Source organism: Bactrocera neohumeralis, chromosome 4 (assembly GCF_024586455.1).
Source record: "Bactrocera neohumeralis isolate Rockhampton chromosome 4, APGP_CSIRO_Bneo_wtdbg2-racon-allhic-juicebox.fasta_v2, whole genome shotgun sequence".
NCBI lineage: Eukaryota > Metazoa > Arthropoda > Insecta > Diptera > Tephritidae > Bactrocera > Bactrocera neohumeralis.
Window position 1 is genome coordinate 78,252,056 of NC_065921.1, and position 18,697 is coordinate 78,270,752.

An 18,697-nucleotide genomic window follows, 5' to 3' on the forward strand; every position below is an offset into this window, starting at 1 on the left:
AACAATACGTGCGGAGAATGTAGCATTTTCTTGGACAAAAACGTATGTATGTACATACATACATACATATGTCAAATTTCGTGAAGATATCGGGTCAAATAAAAAAGTTTTTCATACAAGGACTTGATTTTGATCGATCAATTTATATGGTAGCTATACTTTATAGAGGTCTAATATAGATGATTCCGACAAATAAGCAGCTTCTTGGTGAGAAAAGAGCTTGTGCCAGATATCTGACCGATATTTCAAAAACTGAAGGTATAGTTATATATACTATTATATAGAACTATACCGGCAGATAGGTATAGTTAAATCGAAGCAGCTCGTCACAATCATCATTTATATAAAAATTCACTTTATAGGGTCTCAGATCTTTCCTTTTGGGTGGCACATACTCAGTGACAAATATAATATACTCTGTTCAAGCACAAATATGTAAAATTAGACACATAAGCAGCCGCATTCCATATAATCGGTGAGTAAATTCAAACCTCATATTTAGCCAATCCGCACGCAAGTACATACATATATATGTATGTATTGTATGTATATTTGTGTATATGAACAAAACATTACATTGTAAGGAACACGAGTGATTTCCCAATCAGATTACATAACAACTGATAAGAAAATAGTTCAAAACCGAAATGCACTTTCATTCAATTTATTATGTCATTTTGTAAAGTATGATTTTTTTACCAGTCAACTACAACAGCTGATAAGGATAGTGCATTGATACTGATCGATACTAATATATGAGAACAGTTATCGATAACCGCAGCGATTACAAACGCAGTGACGACAAACTATTGATTTATTACTTCAATTATAATAAATAGATGCATCAACTACATAATTAGATTTTAAAAATATTCTAAATATAAAACGATATAAAAACATCGGCAATTTTACACTTACCGTTTTTGTTTTCTTCTTTTTAAAATTCATATACCAATTGCTTTGATTCATCATTCACACTACATTGTTTCATTGTCATCGTTCCCGTTTAAAACCGCTACCAACAGCAACTACTTTACTTGTGTTTATACATGTGAATTTTCAGCTGGTTATTTAACCATATTCGTTTAAAACTGGAAATATGCAGAACTGCACAAAGTTATTCCGTATTATGCCAGTGATTGGCAAAAGTGGTCGCGGTATTAGCACTACAACACCACTTGATGGTAAACGTAATTTTCGCAAATTTCAAGTACCAAACAAACGGGGTACACGCAGCGTCAAGGAAGCACAAAAAACGCTAGCAAATCCTCCAGTACCTATTGATAAGCGCGGTGTACGGGACACGGGCGTCATGGTTGATGGCAGATTTGTTGAAATTCCAGAACGCATACCCGAATTAATAGTACCGGATCTGACTGACTGCAAGTTGAAACCTTACGTATCCTACAGAGCACCAGAAGTAATTCAATCAGAATTTACCAGCTTGGATTTGTTCAATGCGGTTTATTCTAAGAAGATAATTGAAGATTTTAAAGAAGGAAAACTGAATGATGATGGTAGTCCTGTGACACCTTCAAAAGATGAACAGTTGACTGCTGATGAGGCTTTAATACGCGCACGTAAAACCGGTTCAGATATATTCTAAATCATATATTTTCATTATTAAAAGCAAATTAGCAGTGGTACCTATACTAACATAAATTACTCTTGATAATATCTTTGACGGTAATTATATAGTTTTCGCAACCATTTTTCCGCCTTTAAGTCTGCATCACCAATGAACTGTAATGTGTAAATAAACTATATTAATAAAAGTTGTTACTGAAATTCTATATTTTGCTTACATTTGGGTGGAATATTTTCTCATCGGCTTTGGTGTCTTTTGATGCATCAGTAGGTTTTGGTAACTTCACTGTTTCCGATTCCAAATCAATAATAACTTTTTCTGGTAGTGGTTTCTTTTCTGGAGCTTCTCTATCACGTGTGCTAAAAAATGTTTTTGGTTGAAACGCTTCCTCCTCAATGGCGTCCAAGGCCTTTCGCACCTGTGCATCAATAGCATCTATACCTTTGAGGGTAGCAACGGCCAATGAAGCGGACGCTGCTGTGCGTGAATTCTCTTCTGAACTAGGTGCACGCGTACTTCTGGCTTGTGAACGGGATTTGTGTGAATTTCGACTGCTACGACTAGCAACAGAATAACTAGAGGAGGATGATGAGCTGCTACTGCTTGGACTGCGTCTTGAGTATTTTTTTGACTTCTTCGATTTTTTGCTTTTTTTTGAACGACTGCTACGGGACTGTGATCTAGATTTTGAACGATATTTCCGTGCGTAGTGGCGATCTCGGTCCCTTTCCCTATCTCTCTCGCGGTCACGATCTCGTTCACGTTCACGTTCCCGATCCCGTTCCTTATCTCTATCTCGTCCACGGTCTCGATCACGATCCCTATCTCGTCGAGAACTCTTGGATTCACTCTCCCGCATTATTAATTATAGAAATATATTTTACCGGCAAAACACAGTATTCGTTGTATGTGGACAAAAATTTGTTCAGAAATACATTGTCATTCAATGTTGCCATATTTTTTTACGTAAACGAACTGTTTGCAGAATCTGTTTAGCGTATTAAGCCAAATAAATGTACATACGGGTTTTCTCAAGAGAGGCACAATTTTTGTATAAAATTTATTAAACAGAAACATATACACTATTATATATATTACTTCATCTTTAATGCATTCATATTTTAAAAAATTGTAATTTAATTTCTTACCAATTTGTGCTCCCAATAATCTCTCTTTCTTAAGTTCCTCTACATTTCGTAACAATGGCAACGTCAGCATAGCAACGCCGCCATCGCCATTTTTCTCTATGTGAAAATTTTTATCAGTCGAATTGAATTGTTGCGTGTGAAAATATAATAGCAATTTTAATTGAAAACTTGGATTTTAAACATTTTAAAACGCGTTTTGCTTGCCAAGAAGAAAAATGCGAGTAACGAAAAGTGATATAAGCTTAGAATTAGAATGCTGGGTTGAGGAATTATCCCCAGCACAATTAGCTGCATACGAGAAAGTGACCAATGAGCATAATGCAATTAAAAATGCACTAAAATCAGCATTGACTAGCAATGAGGGTCGTGAGCTTTTCAATGGCCAGGTATTTCAGGCGTATTCATTTAAGGGTAAAGTTTTACAGGAATTAAAAGAGGCCACATTACCACCAAAAAAACCCGCTAAAGTTGATGCACCTACTACGCCAGTGGGCGGTACACGCGGTGGTGCGCGTAAACGTCCATCTAACTTTGTATATTTAGAATCTTCGGATGAAGAGGAAGACGATGTGCCATTAGCGAAGCGCATTGCAGTAGCTGCAGGCAAAAAGGGGTTAACGCCGGTCGCTATTGGCACACCTGGAAACGTTACAAAGGGAGCTAAAGGTCAAAAGGGCCTGCAGCCCCCTACTTCGCCAGGCACAATTGGTAAAGGTGGAAAAGCTGGTTCAAGCGGAAAAGCAACAACATCAAGTAAAGGTGATAAAGGCGCATCACCTACAACCCCGCCAACAAATTTCAAGCCATCAGAAATTAGTTCCGTCGGCGGTTTGGTTATCGGTACGGATGGTAAAGATGGAAAGGACGGTAAAGACCAAGGTAAAGAAACTAAACTTCAAGGCAAAACATTTCCATCTTTGGTGGTGTTGGCCAAACCTTGGCTCAAAGTTAAAGATATGTCAAGTACACGTAGCAAATTGGATTCAAAGGTAAAGTTGGTGCTGATGTTGACACCAAATAAATTTACTGAATGGCTTATACAAGAGGGTCTGTTAAAAGCCGAGCAAAAGTGCGCAAATCATCGCTCATATGAGTTAAAATTGGGTGAGTTTATCGTAGTAGCTGGGAAAATAAAAAATATATTGATATATTTATTTTTTTTATGTTCAAATCTGGAAAGTTTCTTTTCTTGATAACTATTTAATAAAATCTTACATTTTTATTTTCAAGGTGTTTATTCTGATGCCACAAAGTTTCCCTACACCGGTGGTTATGTTTGGATTAGTGAATGCTGTCCAATGCGTTTTGTTTCTGTATTTCACGGTTCCATATTTGAAGGTGCACCACACCCACCATCATGCATACTCAAACTAATTTATCATTGGTCTTGTCAGACAAATATACAAAACGTCGTACAGTGGGTTAAGGTAGACAATGTCTATATAAAGGGTGTTTATACGTGGCTTCGTGCAATTTGCACATTAGCAGTGCATCAAAAATGTAAAAAGCTAGGCGGACCAGAACGATTTGTGGAGGTGATTAAAATATTATTGTAAAATATATATATATATATGTATATTTTCTGTTTTGCTTTCACTTTTTGTAAAATTGTATTTTTATATATATTTATACACATATATTTTTTGCAGGTTGGTGTTATCTCGTTGGGCACCACATCGCAGGATGGTCAACAACGTCAAGTGAAAGTTGAAGTTTTAGGCGTTCTGGATTATGCAGAGAAAACCATACGACTACGTGCCGTCGAACCGGTATCCGATGCTGATCGCAATTATAAAAAACGTTTTCAGACTATACTGGAGCCGTTGCAACGTTGGGTGCACAAAGACAGTGTTATTTGCATTGATTTAACTGTGGATAAAATGACACTATACTCCATGGGCTTTAAAAACATCATACAAGCTGCCGCAACCGATAGCTCTGCCAAGCACACAAACTCCGCCGTAATGGATTACTTACGTCGCATTGTGCCACGTATGTTCCAGAATACCTTATCCCTGCTGTCGCGTCAGATGATCCAACAATTTTTGGATGAATTGGTTTGGCGTGAACAATTCGGCACATATGCATTGCAGGCTTTCAACAACATAACCTCACATATAGCAGAGCAGACACGTATGAACACCAACGAAACGCTCACGCAACGCTTGTATCAGGTGTGTAGCGCGCCGTGCGCCTAAAAATATTATAACATTACAAATTCATTACTTACATGTAAATATATTTTTAAACAGGTTGCAACGAATCCCTTCAAGGATTGGAGCGTGCTGCCAGCAAATTATCGAGAGACGCCAGCAAATACAACACCGAAACGGTTGAAAAAACGTTAGTACCACATTTTAGCACTTAAGGATGGCGACTATTATTTAACATTTGCAAAAATGTTTTGGCGGCAGTAACGCCAGGACGTATATATGCTACAACTAATTTTGGAATAATGTTTTAATATTTTTTTATTTGACTAATGTAAAAATTTTATTTATTTTTATTTCTTCGTTGCAGCGCTCGTTTAAAACCACAAGATGCAAGTTTTTTTTTGCTAAATCATGTCTTAGTTTTAGCTAATGTGCTTAATCCTCAGGCCTTTTACCTCAACTAGTTGCTAAGTACCACTCGAAAGAGCAGTATAATGTGTTGTCATTACATTTTGATTGAGCGAAAATTGTTGCAACGTTCTATGTTACGATATTTCTTAAAATATTTTCATATTTAGAGTACAAATTCTTTAAATAATTTCAATTACTTAAAACTTTCATAATTTGTGCTAAAAATTATAATCTTTGTGTATGATGCTTGAAGGTTTCATTCCAAAACAAAAAACATAATAATTTTTGTTACAAAAAAGTGTTACTTTAAATTTGCATATAATGCCAAACTTTAATAATTTGCCCAGTCTTTTGTTGTTACTGTGTTTTTTCATTTAATTTTGGAAAAAACCTTCAATATTGTTCACGTTGCATAATAGCTATGTAATAAAAAGAAATTAGTCGTATTTATATACAAAAAGCATAATATCTTATTTATAAATAAGTGTAGTGAAGTTAAAATAATGGCTATTTGATTTTAAATAAATTTCTTGTTTTATTAAAAACTAAACAAACAAGACAAGCTTTTCTATTTTTATTTTTGGTGCACATTGACGATATTTACTCTTGGATTGAAAAGTTGTGATTGTTAAAAAAAAAGTCTTCATAGAAAATCTTAGAAAAATAATTAGCTTGTGGTATTATGCTTTTTGTATGCGATTTTAACGCAAAATTTGATAAACTAAATAACAGTTGAGATATAAAGGCAAAACTTTGTTTTGAGGTTAGGAAGTAAATATGTAAATAAGAAAAGGAATTATTGACAATCAAACGAGAAATTAAGCTAACAAACATATAATTTTCACAAGCGTAGAATTTTCTACAAGAATATTTTCTCCTTTAAATGAAAATTTCATTTACAGTATTCTCTCTTGCTCACCACAACTATTTTTGAATTTCAAACGCTAATCCAGTTAGACTACAACAACTAGTCTTGATATTGCTTCCTAAATTTCTATTTAAAATTTATTTTACTACAATCTTGTTTGCAGCCATAAACGAAGCTGATTACGTTCAACCGGAAAAAGTCAACTTGAAGTCTATTAAGAAGGAGAAACCCGATACACCACGTCATGACACTTCATCGCCCGTTACAAGTGGTCGTCGCGGACGTCACGCAGCAGCTGCTGCTGCTGCAGATGATGATTACAAACCAGAACCGAAAAAATCCTCGGCAAAAAATAGTAGCTCGTCAACTAGCAAAGCGCAACCAGCATCAAAGTCCTCATCCTCTAAACATCATGCATCTAGCGCTAAGTCCGAGCCCACTTCTAGCAAGAAACTGCTTGTCGAGGCCAAGGTAAAAAAAGAAAAGGATCTTGAGGACGATTTAAAGGGTATTGAGGAATTGTACTATGGCGTACGCGATGGTTTGGATGTAAATTTCGAAAATTTTCCTTACAAGAATGACGCTGGCGCTGTTGTTGAGGCCACCAATGTTGATTGCCCCATTTGCGATCTTACTGAGTCATTCGATTCCAATGAGAAATTACAAACACATTTGGTCTCACATATTATTGCCGATAAGGATCATCAGTTCCAATGTCTATTCTGTCTGGATAAGCATCCCAGCGAGTCGGTACTCACTAAACACAATCAAATTATGCATCCACTCGAAACGAAGTCAGCTGCGTCAGCTTCTTATCACTGTTTAATTTGCCAGCAACGCTTCAATTCGTTGCATCATTTAACGGTGCATTTGCAGAAGATGCATAATATGTTGGAATTGCCATATGTTTGTCAGGCATGTGGCTATCGTTCATCGTCGCATCGTGATGCAGTCCGTCATTTCTATGATGATCATAAAAGTCAGAATTTCTTGCAATGTCCATTCTGTTTGGATGTGAGTAGTGCAAAAAATTGCAATTTATTAATTGCCAAAAACTAATTTATTTTATTTTTATTTTTTGGCAATTACAGATTTTCCGTTTCTCCTACAAAGGACATGTTAGCGTTTCCAACATTGAAAACTATTATATGCATCTTCGTGCTCATCTTCATAAGAAGGATATACAGTTGCGTTGTCAAAAGTGTGCGCTCAGCTTTATCGAAAAGGGTAAGTGTTGAGAATTTAAAATTTTTTAGGTTATGTTTCATTTCACATTTTTCCAAATAAACTAATATTTTAAATTGCTTGTATTTTCAGGTGCATTAAAGCAGCACTCGGCCAATCATCACACTAGCCTTTTGAAGAGCACACAAAAGGTGCTGCCACTGCTCGCCAACTCTATGCTTATTGCACCACCGAAGGTAAGTGTGTGTTCCTGATATAATAAATTAAATAATTAATTTCTTACGCAATTACAGATACGCAGTCATCATCGCGAACCACTACCCTACACCGTAGTTTCGAAACTCGGCGAGTTCTTTGCATTCATTGACGGTTCCATTTGTGCGGAGTGTAACTCTGAAATTCTAAGTGAAGAGCATTTCAGGTACTTTGATGCTTCTCCTTTAATTTTTGTACAAATTTTAGTTTTACTTTTAACATTTCAGTGGCGTTTTGAAATGCAATAAATGTAATTACAAATCGTGTTGTGAACGTGCTGTCTTCGAGCATGCGGCCGAGTGCAGCGGCGGTAGTGTGGCGCACGAAGTTATGGAATTGCCACTACCAAATGAAATGCATTGTATTTGCGGTTTCTCCACATCGATTGGCAATAAGATGGCACATCATTTGGCCACATGTGGTCAAAAATCGGCATATGCCTCAGTGGAGGCTGCCCAAGAGAACACCGTCAAACGCAATATGTTAGATATGCTGGGTTTGGTGCGACGCGATGGTGAATCTGGTGCCGAAGGTGATGAACCAATTGGCGAACAAGCCAACGACACTGCAACCGAATCTGTAGTTAACGCGGCGGTAGAACCAACCGAATTGCAAGCACCACAAGTGGCAATGGACACCGATACAGTGCAACCCATACAATTCGGTGACATGGAGACCAGTCCTATATTGGATGGCCAAAATGTACAGCAAGAGCAGCAGCCGCCGCAGCAACAAGCGCCGTCTACACTCGACAACACAGGCGTTGTGGATCAGCAAGCCGCCACGGCTTATAGCAGTCATATGGTTGATAGTGGCGATGTGCAGGCGGCACAATATCACATTGGTTTTGGACAGCCAGAGCAACAACATGCGCTCAATACATCTGATATTGATATGCCGTTAATTGGTGAGTTGGCCGATCCAAATCCGCCAGCAACGCCACAATTTTTAGGTGAAGTGCACACGCCTATGTTTGATGCGGTGGCAGCTGCTGAGCAACAGCACTATCATCAAATGATGCAGCAGCAGCAACAGCAGCAGCACCATCATAACCAACAGCAATGAAAACGAATGAAACAGCGCCAACGTGACTACACGTTGCCGTGGCAAAGCTATTGAGTAGCGGAAAGTGACGAATTGTGAGGTACTATTAAACATGAGTAGGTTTGTTAGGGATATTCACTTAGTGTATACATTTTTCGTGCATTGGCATGCTTCTTGTATTGGAACTTGTTGCAAAATGTAGTACATAATAATATCTACTGCATTTTGCAACTACCCTATAAATGTTGCATATTTTTTCTTTTACAAACGTTGGCCATAATTTAAATTAATAAATCATCTAAATTTAATTTCTTTACAATTTACAAATAATTGTACTTTTTATAAAAACGATTTGTGTCAAAACAATTTTCGAGCTATTCACGAAGGTTTTAATTGCGTGCTGACATATGACAGCTGCTTTCTTTGTTTACATTTGAAAAATTGTTTCGTATCATTGTTTTGCGGAATCTAGAAACTTTCAAACAGCCATTCGACATTAAAAGCTTACAATTTTTTTTTTATATTTTTCTTATTTTTAATTTTATTCTTAATTTTAAACCAGCTGCAGCTTCGTGAAAACCTCTAATAAAAGAATATTTAACAATGGTAAATTATCAAAATCAGAATATCTATAATTAATTTTTTTTTACCGTTTACATTTAAATATTTAAACGTAAAAGAAACATGCGCAACATTTATACCGTTAGTGAATATCCCAATTACTTTCAATTGTCTCGTAAATGCTTTTGACTTTATTTTACTAAATTTGATTTATATATGTATGTATATATATATGTATATGTATAAATATGTTTATAATGTCTAACCTAGTATGTGGTGCACTTTTAAGTTAATACAGGTTCGCATTTTGCTTGAAATTTCGCCGTTTATTGTTTAGCAAAAGTTCTTATTTTATTTTTAAATAAGCAGAAATTGTTCAATGCTAAATAAATACAACAAAAATGTAATTATTATATACAAAGTACACAATATATTTATATAAGGACGAGAATAATTGAGGAAAACATAATATATAAATAAATGTGTAGTCAGAAAAAAGTAAAAGCGTGATGGCATACATATAAAGGAATACATACAAACAATATACATATATACAGTAAAGGATATAAACTACAACAATATCATACGTACATACATATATACCAAATTAAATTGCATTAAAATGCTTCAAAAAGTATATATATATATGAAAAACAAATTTTAAACACAATTTAATCATATATATGCATGTGCATGTATATAGATATATATATAAACTTATAGCACATTAATTTAAAAGCAACTAACGAGATATTGTAAAGCGCAAGCGCACGAATGACCACTCTACGTTAGTTTTGCTAACTTGGTTAGCCGCAAACTCAATGTGTATAAAATTTGTTCTTTGAAAACCGAATAAATTTCTTTAAAAAATAATTGAATATTCTTTTTTTAACATAGTTGTTTGTAAATACGTCAGATAGCTAGAAATAAGTTATTGCACACGCGTAAATAGTAAATAACAACAAATAAGGGGTAATATAGGGAATGTATACGCAATTCGGTGAGCAAAGAATTGTTTCAAAAACAGTCGTATACAAGTTTTGAGCAAACGTTGTGACCAACATAAACGTATGTATATAATATTGCTAGTTTTTGTTGTTTTTTTCTCTAGTTTTTTTGTTTTTTAATTTTGCTACTTGCTGTTCGTCATAAGCGTAGTCTACTTTTAGGTACTCTATGCAGTTTGGCTTCTTTTTTTTACGTATTTTGGCAGCATCATACCTGTGACACGCACACTAACGCTGGCCACCACTACTCAATTGACGCATTTTCGATATATGCAACGCTGACAGCACCAGCGCTGTGTCGAGCTCCTTCTGTGTGCCACGTTCGCTATCGAGTGAGATTTCAGCGGCACGCTCGTGGAAGCGTGACAATACGCGTGGACGATAATCTGGCATGAAAATATTATATTAATTTTTTTAAAAATTTTTTTATTAATATTGGCATATATGTATGTATGTATGCATGTGCAGACTCACCAACACTGCCCGCTAGTGGATTACCGGTCAAACGTAGGGTCTCTAATATCGGCAGACGCGCCACGCAATCCACTTCCTCGAGATCGTCAATTAGATTACAACTCAAATCCAAATTTACCAATGAAAGTAACTTACGCAGACCACTTAGCTTTTTTAAACGATTCTGCGCTAAGTTCAACGTCACCAAATTACCTAATTCTAGATGCCAATCAATGCATTCAGCTATTAGATTTACCGACAGCGATAGTGTCTGCAACTGTGAGAGTTCAGCGAGATTCTGTACGGCGCGTATACGATTCTGATCTAATACTAGTGTACGTAGTTTCGGCGCTGTACGTACACTGGCGTCAATTTGTGTTAGTAGGTTGCCGGTCAAATCGAGATCAGCGAGATTAGCCCAATCGGTTTTCATGTATGGTAAGTTGACTGTAATGGGTGCATCAGTGCAGCAGCTACTGTTCGACAATGATTGTGCTGCCGCCGAACTATTCGAAGTGTAGGAGATAGCATCTGGCGCTGTTGTTGTTATAGCCGCAACTGTATCTCTGTGTATGTTATCACACATAAGTATCTGATTGATGTGTGTCATGGTTGTGCTATGTACGCAGATAGTTTGCACAGTTGGCTTTAGTAACGCAATATCGACTATGTTCTCCGTGGACAGACCATGGAATTTGAGTACCTTAACGTTACGGAATGCATTGAGTGTAAAACGGAGGTTTTTGGGTATAATATTACTACGTTCGATGGGTACATCCACCGTATTGTAATCGTTGCTAAAGGTAGTATTATCCTGTTGGTAGTAAAACATACTAGTCTAAGGAAATATTGTATGTATGTATATTTAAAAAATGGCTTACCTTAACTGGCGTCACAATGAGCACCTCCAGTTGTGTACAAAAATCAAGCACATGCGAAAAATCAAATTTACCGCGTTGTTCGATATTCTCCGGGGGGCAAGGCAGGCACAAGCGTTCACTTATCGCATAAACCTGTTATGCAAAAAACACAAAAATATGACACATATAAAGCTTTGAGTGTTTCAGCACAAGGTCATACAAATACCTCTAGCGCAGAGAAGTTAAATGCTTTTTTCGAGCTCAAAAGCGTGCTACCCGATTCATTGAACAATTTTGCCAAGTCCTGCAGCAAGTATACTATGTCGTATTTATTAAAATCCAGGAATTCTGCCAACACACGCGGTAATTGTATGCGAAAGAATACAAGCAATTCTTGCAAATATTTCTCCAACTGTTCACGTCGTTGCTCTAGAAATGCAGGGTTTTTGTTGCCTACCAGCTGGAATGCAAACTTACGTTAAATCAAATGCATGAATTTTCAATAAGCGTATATACCTTTTTTGGCGGTAGTAATTTTTTTGATATTGCGATTTCATCAACTAATTTATCATGCAGCTGCGCGAAATCGCGATAACGTCGTTCTACAAGCCACTCCACCTGATGTACGCGCACTTTGATATCATAATACACAACACCAGTGGACGATTCTATATATTTTGGTATAGTTACGTGTGTATCGCCGTTTTGTCGGAAGTAACAGGACATCTTTAATATTTATGCGCTTAAACAAGTTGACTTAAATAACTCCTAGGCTTTTTTTTATGCGGAAAACTGCAGCCCCGTGCTACGTTGCGTATACACTTAATTAGTCATCTTTCTTAATTTTACAATTTCGTTAATACTTAAAAGTTGTTAAACACATACAAAAGCAATTTATACACCTTAACGAAACGAGTTAATTAAATTACACTTTCTTTTTTTATTATGAGTGAGAAAAACTAGACAGACGGATTTTGATGCCTTGGAACTTATGAGCAAACAGCTGTTCAATGGGGGCGTATAATTTGCGTTGGCCTCCAAACTGTTACCTTTGAAAAGCGAAATTAATAAAATGTCAACTTATATAAAAAGGTTTTCAGTAGCCTATATTTATTACAAAATGAAAGTGTTAGCGTAGAAAAAGTGTATTAATATATTTCCATTAAAAAGTCAACATATATTTTGGAAAAATGAGACGAAAATTTAGTTACAATTTCTATGTTTTTTTTTTAGCAACTGGTCACTTTATATCACACAGCTGTCAGCCGGCAATTGTTTACATCTGTTTTTTGGCTTAGTGATTTGTTGGCTCTTTGCGGCTTTTGCGTTTATAAAAAAAAAAAAAAAAACATCGGCGAAACCCTTTTTTATTTATATTTTGTACAGTAAAAAATGGTACTAAATAGACGAAAAGTGTAATAAGATTTTAAATAATAAAGCATTCGCAAATACCACATCGGTATGGCATTTTTGGAAGACTGTATAATCGTGTTCGTATCACAGGTGGGCACGCAACTATTTCTATTATTTATTTTGTACATTTTCTACAAATTTTACACAACTTTTCTAACAGATCCTGTTCTTTACCGGAGGCTGGTTATTTTTTATGAAACAACTATTTAAGAATTATGAAATACGACACATTTCCGTACAACTCATATTCTCGGTGTGCTTTGCACTCTCGCTCACCATGTTTGAGTTGATAATATTCGAGATTTTGGGCGTGCTAGAATCAAGCTCGCGTTATTTCCACTGGCGACTAGGTTTAACGCTGTTACTACTCATGGTAATAGCTGTCATACCACTATACATTTTATATTCCGTGATACATAGTTTATCTTTTGGTATGATTCTGTGTTTATATACTAGTATTACTGTAATAATATTGCTTTAAATACTCTTACAGTATCTGACAAAGCGGTGCGTATAATGACCGTACTCTGTTGGTTCGTATTTCTATATGGCTTATGGAAAATTGGTGATCCCTTTCCACTGCTTAGCGTTTCACATGGAATTTTCACCATCGAACAAGGCGTATCACGTATTGGCGTAATTGGTGTTACCGTGATGGCTGTACTCTCTGGCTTTGGTGCGGTCAATTGTCCATACCAAAGCATGACTTATTTTATAAAGTAGGTTGGCAGTGTTTTCTATCAGTTTATATATTCTTTCATTCAACTTTTTATTCTCAGACCAGTTTCGCAAAGTGATATTATAAATTTAGAAAGGCGCTTGCAGCTAACCGTCGATATGATTGTAGCGAAAAAGAAGCGTATTGCGCTGGAAATGCATCGGCGCAAGAAAGAAACTCAGAACAAGAAAGGTTTATGGAATATATTAAGTTCGGCTGTTAATCGTTTAGATAGTAGTGGCCAAGGTTTGTGTTTATATAAATTTGTCAATGTTTTTTATTATTTACATAAACGAATTCTCTAGATATTGGCCAACTGCGTTTAGAGATCTACGGTTTAGAAGAACTGATGCGTCAGCTGTTCATGGAAATCAATTCTATGAAAAATATGCAAGAACGGCAAAGGTGGTCGCAAACGCTGCAGGGCAAATATTTTAATGTTTTGGGACACTTCTTCAGCATATACTGTCTGTATAAGATTTTTATTGTAAGTAAAGATGTTGTAACATTTACCATTTTAATTTTTATAATTACCGTTACTTTTTTACTTAGTGTACAGTTAATATTATATTCGACCGTGTGGGTCGTAAAGATCCTGTGACACGTGGTCTGGAGATTGCCGTGCATTGGTGTGGCTTCGATATAGATCTTGCCTTCTGGAATCAACATATATCCTTTTTACTTGTTGGCTGTATTGTTGTGACGTCTATACGTGGTTTGCTGCTGACTTTGACGAAGGTTATCTAGACATTTTTTCATATATATACATATACATATATATTTTTTTTTCATTGCTAAAAAATATGTTATGCTCTTATCTTTACAGTTTTTCTACAGAATATCGTCTAGTAAATCATCAAATATTATAGTGTTAATAATGGCGCAAATAATGGGCATGTACTTCTGCTCCTCAGTCCTACTGATGCGTATGAACTTGCCTGCCGAATATCGTGTTATTATCACAGAAGTTCTAGGAAGTCTGCATTTTAATTTCTATCATCGTTGGTTTGATGTTATATTCCTCGTTAGTGCACTGAGCACTATATTAGTTCTATATCTATCGCAGAAACCGAAATATGATGCCAGCATAGATTAGTGAAACGTTTGCCTACGATTTGTAACAACAAAAAAGTTATTTATAGCTAAAAACCTATTTGTAATATAATGTTACAAAACCTATAAGTAAGCACATATGTGTATGTATGTGTGTTTTCGTAAAAGTACATGTACTCGTATTTTGTAAACCAAAAATATTTAATTGAAATTTATTGTAAATTTTGTTAAGCTTAGTATATTATATAATTAACTGAAACTACTAAAGCTGTAAACAATTTTATGTCTGCATGTGAAACATATTAGATTATCTGGATTATTCCGCTAACGCACAAATCGCATGCGATTAATACGGAATAAACTATTTCATCACTGCTAACGCATATTGCATTAAAATGTTCCATTATTTTAAAGCAATTATACTATATCTATTCTTATGAAATTATTTATAATAAATAAAACTATTAAATTTGTATACAAAAGGAGCATTACTGATTTTTATTGTGTACAAAAAAGGTCAAAAAGCATTTCCATGAGTGAAATAAGCGATATCTGCCGCTTTGTGTGCAAAATTTTTTCTAAAAAGTGATTTTACTGAGGTTGAGCTAACTTTCATTAAACTATAATTTCCATATACATATGTATATGTGTATATATTTTGCACTGATCATGAAAATTCGCATACACATGACAGCACACACTTTTTCAATTTAAAAATTATAAAGAAAATATTGTTAATAAATAAATGTAATTTCCTAATAGTTGTTGGTTTTTATTATTATTATTTTTTTTTTTACTAAAACTTTCAGCAATATTTTTTTTACCTGCACTCAATTTTTCACAGACCAATATAAATATATTTGTAAACTTTCAAAAATATGGCAGCACCCCTGCTATTCGCCCTTGTGTCATCCACAATCTGCATATTTCGCTTTTTACAAAATCAGTTGGATTTCAATTGGCGCTTATTTTACCTGTGTTAAAATATTTGTTTGTTTTTCTTCTGACAATTTTGTTAAGGAATTTTATAAACTTATCAGTATTATATTTGTGTTATAAGTAAACAGTTTAAGAGCTATAAACATGAGTGATAATATGCGTGTGAATGTATCAAAGGAACGTGCCGATGCTGAAATGGCAAATGCAGCAGCTGCTGCGGGCTCGCATCCCGACGTAGATGAAGAGATCAGCGTGATCCAGAATATGACATCATTTCTGTTGGAGCATGGCGGTGCTGAAGTGGACTCGAAAGTGCTGCGTACAATTGCGGAGGCGCTTTCCAAACGTTTAAATGAGTAAGTAATTGAAATAATGTTTAAAAGCTTCTTGTGACCTAACCCTGCATACAACGAGCAAGAATATGTTGTTAGATGCACTTTGAACTAACTAGTAAATAACGCCATCTGACGATTAACAACATTGTTTCAAATTATCTTAGGGCAAAATGTCACAATTTCACCACATCATTTGATGAGTAATTAACAAGAGATTGCTGTGTATATCGCATGCTTCACTTTTGATTCACAAACACAAATTAAGACTCTTTATGTTGCAAAACTGAATTTTAGGTTGTATATTTAATATTCTTTTGTAATAGCTTATGATGTGATATCACTTCGACTTGTACAAATAATTATGTCGCTACATGGTGTGGTTTAATTAGCGGCTTCATATCATATCATACGGCCGATATAGTACCAACATCACATCACATCTTCTCAACATCATAACAAAGCGAGATTTATCGATTACAAATTTTAATCATTGGTGAAAACGAATGATAACGCTTTTAAGCGTTCAATGAGGGGTTTAATGTAGTTGTTATATTATTTTTACATGATTTTGGCAAATTGACGCGTATTAAATAATATTTGTGAAAAAAGTCTGCTTTAAATGTCTTTGTTTGTGAATTGAAAACAATTTTTATTCAGTTGAAAGTTGTCAGTCAAGAAAATTTTTATTAATTATTTTAGCAACATCAAAAAAATGATTTCTTTCATGATTTCATTCATTTTTTTGATGTTGCAAATATAAAAAATAGAAAAATAAAAGAGTGCGAAAAAATATAAAAAAATTAAAATAAAATAGGATTTTTTGAGGTTTCAAGTTGGTGTTAGTATTATTTTTCATACTTACATACATACCATGTATTAACTTAAATTAAAATATTAATAAAAATACTTTTCAATAAAATACAAATGTATGTATGTACATATATACAAATTCTTACCAATGAATCCTATCATGCACATTTGTCATTCATTTGCTTCAAAAATTTGAAAAGCTTAGAAATACTTTTAAATGAATTTAAATTTGTGAATAATTTTTGTTTATGTAGGTCACTACTTACAATATGAAAAATAGATTGATAACGCGGATCGCCACTTAGCTTGCGGCTTAAGTTTTCATTACATTACAACATAATGTCACTCTCATTTTGCTAACGAAAGTCGCTCGTATTTACACGATTCTCATAATGCAGAGAATTTTATTTTGAACTCTTACTTTTTTTAAAAGATAACACGCGACAACTCATCGATCAGTTCTTGATAACATAATATATAAATAAGTTGGCGTCATTTATTTGTTTTCAAATGATTTTCTTCCCCCTTCTCATTAGTTACCCTGTAATCTAGTAAGCATTAAAGCGCATGCACAACTATATTACAACCCTAAACTGTGGAAACAGCCGTTACATTACGCTCATTGCATGTAGTTTGTGCAGTGTGTACCTCATGCACAGTCACTAATACAAATGCAGCGGCAGGGAGAAAGTCAAAGGGCTATGTAGGAAAAATTTGAAAGGTGGGTTGTTTGTTTTATATGAAATACCCAAAGCGTTGTGGGACATGACGGTGTGCTTGGTTCCATAAAGCGAGGTATGTTCTGCTGAGCACGTATTGTTTGGATGAAATTCCATGTTTCTCAAAAAGGCAGCGAATCACAGGAGATCCTTAACATATTAATTTTGCTTACTTAAAACGTTATTATTATTTGAAAAAAAAAAAAATATTATATTTGGAAAAAAATATTATTGTTATTGACTTCTACGAATGTCACGTCAAGGTCACGAGAGAAAAGATAAGAAAAAGTCTTAGCGATTATAGATTTTTTTTTGAATACTCGCAAACGTCTTAAACTTGTAATTGTATAAACTAACTATAATAATGTGTTCTATTGTAATGAAGTTTCGTTATTCTTAGTAAAAAGGTATAAAACTTGAAACTTCGAATTTTCGAACTATTCGAAATTTTTATAGAAAGAAGTTTTGGAAGCTATAATCCAAGTGTAATATGAAGATTATAAGTCATTTCGGATAGAAAAAGGAAACTTCGAAATTTCGAAAATCATTATTCCATTGAATTACCATTTTGAACGAGCTGAAATTTCCATATTGAACAAAGCCAACGTCGCAATATAATGCAAGCGTAAAATAGAGGCTAAAAAATCCATTCCGTATAAAAAAGAGCAACTTCGAATTTTCGAAAACCTACTATTACTCCTTCGGACAAATGATTTTAAATAATTTTTGCTTCGGAACTTAATTGGTAGTTTCGAATACAAAACTTAAAGTTTCTAATTTTCAAAAGAGCTGAAATTTTAACAATGAAAGAAGTTTTGGCACCTAAAATCGATTTCGTAAGAAAAAGAGTAATTTCGAAAATCTTACATTTCTTCTTAGGATAACTTATTTTATAGTTGCGAACACAAAATTTGAAGCTTTCCATATTGAAAGAGGGTTTGGCACCTAGAATCGCTTTCGTATGAAAAAGAGAAATTTCGAAAATCTTACATTACATCTTAGGTTAAATGATTCAAAACTTAAAACTTCGAAATGTCGAAAGAGTCGAAAATTGAACATTGAAAAAAGTTTTGGTAGCGAAAGCATAAAATAAATGTTATAGATGTCATTCCGAAAGGAATAAAGAAACTTCGAAATTTCCAAATCCGTATATTGCTCCGTTTGATAGCGGATAACA

General features: G+C 34.7%; 6 protein-coding genes across 10 annotated transcripts in view; 4 read left to right on the plus strand and 2 right to left on the minus strand.

The window, feature by feature from the left end:
• Positions 1-1,001: 1,001 nt before the first annotated feature.
• LOC126755519 (39S ribosomal protein L41, mitochondrial) lies at positions 1,002-1,793 on the plus strand. Its single transcript, XM_050468158.1, has one exon. It carries the CDS (start codon positions 1,100-1,102, stop codon positions 1,604-1,606), a length of 507 nt encoding a protein of 168 aa, XP_050324115.1. The 5' UTR covers positions 1,002-1,099; the 3' UTR covers positions 1,607-1,793.
• LOC126755515 (serine/threonine-protein kinase prpf4B) lies at positions 1,445-2,527 on the minus strand. 2 transcript variants are annotated; one of them, XM_050468153.1, is made up of 3 exons: positions 1,806-2,527; positions 1,658-1,743; positions 1,445-1,602 (listed from the first exon to the last, which is right to left on the minus strand). In XM_050468153.1, the coding sequence occupies exons 1-2, from the start codon at positions 2,445-2,447 to the stop codon at positions 1,663-1,665; spliced, it is 723 nt and encodes a 240-aa protein (XP_050324110.1). In that variant the 5' UTR covers positions 2,448-2,527; the 3' UTR covers positions 1,445-1,602; positions 1,658-1,662. The 2 variants fall into 2 exon arrangements, with proteins under 2 accessions (XP_050324110.1, XP_050324109.1); XM_050468152.1 differs by having other exon boundaries at positions 1,445-1,743; positions 1,806-2,526.
• Positions 2,528-2,808: 281 nt separating this feature from the next.
• Positions 2,809-10,086, plus strand: LOC126755504 (uncharacterized). Its single transcript, XM_050468123.1, has 9 exons — positions 2,809-3,840; positions 3,967-4,271; positions 4,386-4,910; positions 4,989-5,079; positions 6,332-7,182; positions 7,260-7,395; positions 7,486-7,589; positions 7,647-7,774; positions 7,836-10,086. Exons 1-9 carry the CDS (start codon positions 2,952-2,954, stop codon positions 8,671-8,673), a joined length of 3,867 nt encoding a protein of 1,288 aa, XP_050324080.1. The 5' UTR covers positions 2,809-2,951; the 3' UTR covers positions 8,674-10,086.
• A 216-nt stretch (positions 10,087-10,302) lies between these two features.
• Positions 10,303-12,532, minus strand: LOC126755510 (nischarin). Its single transcript, XM_050468145.1, has 5 exons — positions 12,050-12,532; positions 11,760-11,993; positions 11,555-11,686; positions 10,695-11,487; positions 10,303-10,606 (listed from the first exon to the last, which is right to left on the minus strand). The coding sequence occupies exons 1-5, from the start codon at positions 12,257-12,259 to the stop codon at positions 10,449-10,451; spliced, it is 1,527 nt and encodes a 508-aa protein (XP_050324102.1). The 5' UTR covers positions 12,260-12,532; the 3' UTR covers positions 10,303-10,448.
• Positions 12,533-12,812: 280 nt separating this feature from the next.
• LOC126755511 (Golgi pH regulator) lies at positions 12,813-15,203 on the plus strand. The gene is made up of 7 exons (XM_050468146.1): positions 12,813-13,036; positions 13,107-13,377; positions 13,440-13,665; positions 13,726-13,910; positions 13,970-14,151; positions 14,217-14,402; positions 14,491-15,203. The coding sequence occupies exons 1-7, from the start codon at positions 12,995-12,997 to the stop codon at positions 14,758-14,760; spliced, it is 1,362 nt and encodes a 453-aa protein (XP_050324103.1). The 5' UTR covers positions 12,813-12,994; the 3' UTR covers positions 14,761-15,203.
• A 514-nt stretch (positions 15,204-15,717) lies between these two features.
• The window catches only part of LOC126755503 (centrosomin), a 63,706-nt gene continuing 60,726 nt past the window's right edge, over positions 15,718-18,697 (plus strand). Inside the window, exon 1 of one of the 4 annotated variants that reach the window (XM_050468118.1) lies at positions 15,718-16,012. In XM_050468118.1, coding sequence (XP_050324075.1) covers positions 15,801-16,012 — 212 coding nt within the window. In that variant the 5' untranslated portion in view covers positions 15,718-15,800. The remainder of the gene's footprint in view (positions 16,013-18,697) is intronic. The other 3 variants (XM_050468122.1, XM_050468116.1, XM_050468117.1) reach the window with 3 other exon arrangements.

What these genes read in the sequence shown, in the direction of transcription:
- LOC126755519 (XM_050468158.1), top strand. Translation starts at nt 1,100, where the DNA reads ATGCAGAACTGCACAAAGTTATTCCGTATTATGCCAGTGATTGGCAAA.
- LOC126755515 (XM_050468153.1), bottom strand. Translation starts at nt 2,447, where the DNA reads ATGCGGGAGAGTGAATCCAAGAGTTCTCGACGAGATAGGGATCGTGAT. An exon ending in AGAAAATATTCCACCCAAAT is followed by an intron (nt 1,744 to 1,805) that starts GTAAGCAAAATA and finishes TACACATTACAG; the next exon opens with TTCATTGGTGATGCAGACTT.
- LOC126755504 (XM_050468123.1), top strand. Translation starts at nt 2,952, where the DNA reads ATGCGAGTAACGAAAAGTGATATAAGCTTAGAATTAGAATGCTGGGTT. An exon ending in TGCTTATTGCACCACCGAAG is followed by an intron (nt 7,590 to 7,646) that starts GTAAGTGTGTGT and finishes ACGCAATTACAG; the next exon opens with ATACGCAGTCATCATCGCGA. An exon ending in CTAAGTGAAGAGCATTTCAG is followed by an intron (nt 7,775 to 7,835) that starts GTACTTTGATGC and finishes TTAACATTTCAG; the next exon opens with TGGCGTTTTGAAATGCAATA.
- LOC126755510 (XM_050468145.1), bottom strand. Translation starts at nt 12,259, where the DNA reads ATGTCCTGTTACTTCCGACAAAACGGCGATACACACGTAACTATACCA. An exon ending in TTAACTTCTCTGCGCTAGAG is followed by an intron (nt 11,687 to 11,759) that starts GTATTTGTATGA and finishes TTTGCATAACAG; the next exon opens with GTTTATGCGATAAGTGAACG. An exon ending in TCCACTAGCGGGCAGTGTTG is followed by an intron (nt 10,607 to 10,694) that starts GTGAGTCTGCAC and finishes TTTTCATGCCAG; the next exon opens with ATTATCGTCCACGCGTATTG.
- LOC126755511 (XM_050468146.1), top strand. Translation starts at nt 12,995, where the DNA reads ATGGCATTTTTGGAAGACTGTATAATCGTGTTCGTATCACAG. An exon ending in TAATCGTGTTCGTATCACAG is followed by an intron (nt 13,037 to 13,106) that starts GTGGGCACGCAA and finishes CTTTTCTAACAG; the next exon opens with ATCCTGTTCTTTACCGGAGG. An exon ending in GTCTGTATAAGATTTTTATT is followed by an intron (nt 14,152 to 14,216) that starts GTAAGTAAAGAT and finishes TTTTTTACTTAG; the next exon opens with TGTACAGTTAATATTATATT.